Source organism: Macrobrachium nipponense, chromosome 21 (assembly GCF_015104395.2).
Source record: "Macrobrachium nipponense isolate FS-2020 chromosome 21, ASM1510439v2, whole genome shotgun sequence".
Classification (NCBI taxonomy): Eukaryota; Metazoa; Arthropoda; class Malacostraca; order Decapoda; family Palaemonidae; genus Macrobrachium; species Macrobrachium nipponense.
Genome location: NC_087212.1, coordinates 58,793,375 through 58,796,034, shown reverse-complemented (window position 1 = coordinate 58,796,034; position 2,660 = coordinate 58,793,375). Strand labels below are relative to the sequence as shown.

The 2,660-nt window shown below is 39.1% G+C and overlaps 1 protein-coding gene across 1 annotated transcript; it reads left to right on the top strand.

The window, feature by feature from the left end:
• The first annotated feature begins 254 nt into the window (after positions 1–254).
• LOC135197486 (uncharacterized) lies at positions 255–1,145 on the top strand. The gene has a single exon (XM_064224551.1). The coding sequence runs from the start codon at positions 255–257 to the stop codon at positions 1,143–1,145; it is 891 nt and encodes a 296-aa protein (XP_064080621.1).
• The last annotated feature ends 1,515 nt before the right edge of the window (positions 1,146–2,660 follow it).

The following is a 2,660-nucleotide window of genomic DNA, read 5'->3' as shown; positions in this document are numbered from 1 at the left end:
TGCCGATGATGCGTCACGCGGTCTTAACCCATCTGAAATGGGAAAGGATTACAGATGGCAAAAAGGTCCAGACTTCATGAAGAAGGACATCAACGAATGGCCAATCAAACATGCAAATGAAGTTCATGCGAAAAAAGAAGATCTGGACATAAGAATAAAAGATCCACGGATGACCATTGGAAGATGCAAGTCACTATGTGTCCAGATTGATGGTGGAACAAATTAAACGTCGCATCTCTAGAATCATAAGATTTATGGAAAATGCTTCACAATTTTTCAGAGATCGACTGAAGAGAGCAGTGAAGACTACTCCAGTTGCCATCAGTAGTATGACGAAAGCAGAACGTTCGAGATGGTTTGCTGAAAATGATACATTTGTGCCTACCAAGCGTGAGTTAGTAATATCAAACTTTTTTCTTATTCAACAGGCTCAGCAGTCGCTTCCGTCAGATGTGGAACATAAGCTAAAGTCACTGAACCCAATACTGGACGCCGACGGTGTGTGGAGAGCACTAGGTCGTACTGGTGCTGCTCTATCAAACCCGCCTGCGATTATACCATACTCTGAACCCTTTGCAGAGATCTTGGTGCGTAAATGTCACCAACCGCAGCACTCTGGTGCGGATACTACTCTTGCCCTAGTACGTGAGCAGTTCTGGATCCTCAACGGTAAACGGTTCGTCAGCAAAGTTGTGTCGCAGTGCCCATATTGTCGCTTTTTACGGAAGAAGATCGCCCAAGTAGAGATCACTCCTCGTAAGGTGGAACAACTCGTGCGATCACCAGTATTCGAGCATGTGGTCATTGACATAGCTGGTCCATTCAATACCATCGCAGATCGCCGCGAGACGAGAAATTACCAGGTAAATTCTGGTAAAGCCTGGATTCTGGTCATCGTGTGTCGTGCATCTGGTGCGGCCCACATAGAGGTCCTTGAAGGTTATGATACCAACTGCTTCCTTGCAGGTTTTGATGCTTTCACTAGAATCCGCGGAAAACCCACGTCTGTGACCGCAGATCTTGGTTCGCAAATCCGTGGTGCTGCAAACGTCATGGAGAGCCTTTGGAACCATACCAAGATGGCAAAGATTCAGACAAATCCCGAAACAACAACCTGGCACTTCGTACCATCTGGAGCTCATTAGTCAGTTGGACAAGCTGAGAGGATGATCAGAACTGTGAAGAATACTTTAGAAGCTGTCACTGCTTCGAGAAAACCTGAATTTACCAAGTTGCGTTTGCAAAGACTAATGTACAGTGTTGCTGATATGATAAATGATAGGCCTTTAGGTGTTCATAGAAATAATGTTGCCAAATTAGACGCTGTGAGATTACTACGTCCAAATGACCTTATTTTGGGTAGATCAAGCGGTGATATCAGTGAACTTTTAGATTTCGAGTTGGCTAAAACACCAGAGCAAATAGAGTACACAAAAATACTCGCACTGAATGAACTTTTTTTAAATCATTGGTGGAAAATATGGTATGATCAAATTTTTCCAGCTCTTCTTCCCAGAGAAAAGTGGTCAGATTCCAACCGGGGAGTAGAGATAAATGATATCGTAATAATCAGAGATACTAATCCCGTGCGTAACAAGTGGCATTGGGGTGAAGTTGTTTCTGAAAACAAGTCGTCAGATAATATAACACGTTCAGTATCGGTGCGGTATAAGTCTGATGAAAAATCTAAGTTTGTCACTAAGTCGGTCAGAGATTTGGTTGTCATTCTGAGGAACAATGAACGTACTGATTTGTAGACATTTACAGTAACATACATGTGATTTTCAGTTGCATATAACGTAAAATTTTGTTACAAAAAGTGCAATTTCATCTAATTGAGCACTTTTCTATATGTTGTCGTTTTGTTTCATGTTCTTATTAAGTTAAAAAAAAAGTAAAAAAAAAAAAATTATAAATTAAAAATGCAAACAAAAAAAATTAAAGTTCCTGTTTCTTACTTATTTATCAAATGAGATCAAGTTTTATCTATAATTCTAGTATGTAAAATTTGTTACAAAAAAGGTTCAAACATGAATTTTAAATATTCATGAAAAATCGTGTATAATTTATAACAGAGCAAAAATTAACCCGAGATAAAGCTCCGGAGTGTAAACAGACACGAATCGCGTCTTCTATTTCCATTATTGAACTAGCCAATTATAAAATTTGGGGTCGTTTAGTTGCCAAACTAGGTACTGGACGAATTCTTTAACAAGCGAAAATCTGCCCAAAGAATCGTTGTTTTACACTTGATCTTGAGGCCTGAAGCTGGGCGGTTCTCTTTCGAGATCGCCATTAATAATTTAGAATAAGACTGCGCCCTCCAACTAAATAGCTTGGAGTAAGTAACTGTATTGATTGATCAATTCCATTTGTAATTTACTGGTCGATTCATATTCAAATTTGTTACTTCTGTTTTGATTGGTTTTGTTGTAATATACTTATTATTGTTTTTTTTGTAAGTCGTAATGTAAGTGTAATTTAGTTTTAATTTAGGTCTGTTGACATTTTCTCTGTAAAGTAGGATAAAAATATTATTGTAATTATTTCATTTGCAGAATGAAATGTCTGTAACGACTTCAACGTCGTGACGTTACATGCCTCGTTCGTATGGTTGGTTGAGGTGTCAATGGTCTTATTCTGACTGGGCAGGCGCAAGC

Excerpts from the sequence above, each read along its gene's own strand:
- LOC135197486 (XM_064224551.1), top strand. The coding sequence starts at position 255 with ATGGAAAATGCTTCACAATTTTTCAGAGATCGACTGAAGAGAGCAGTG.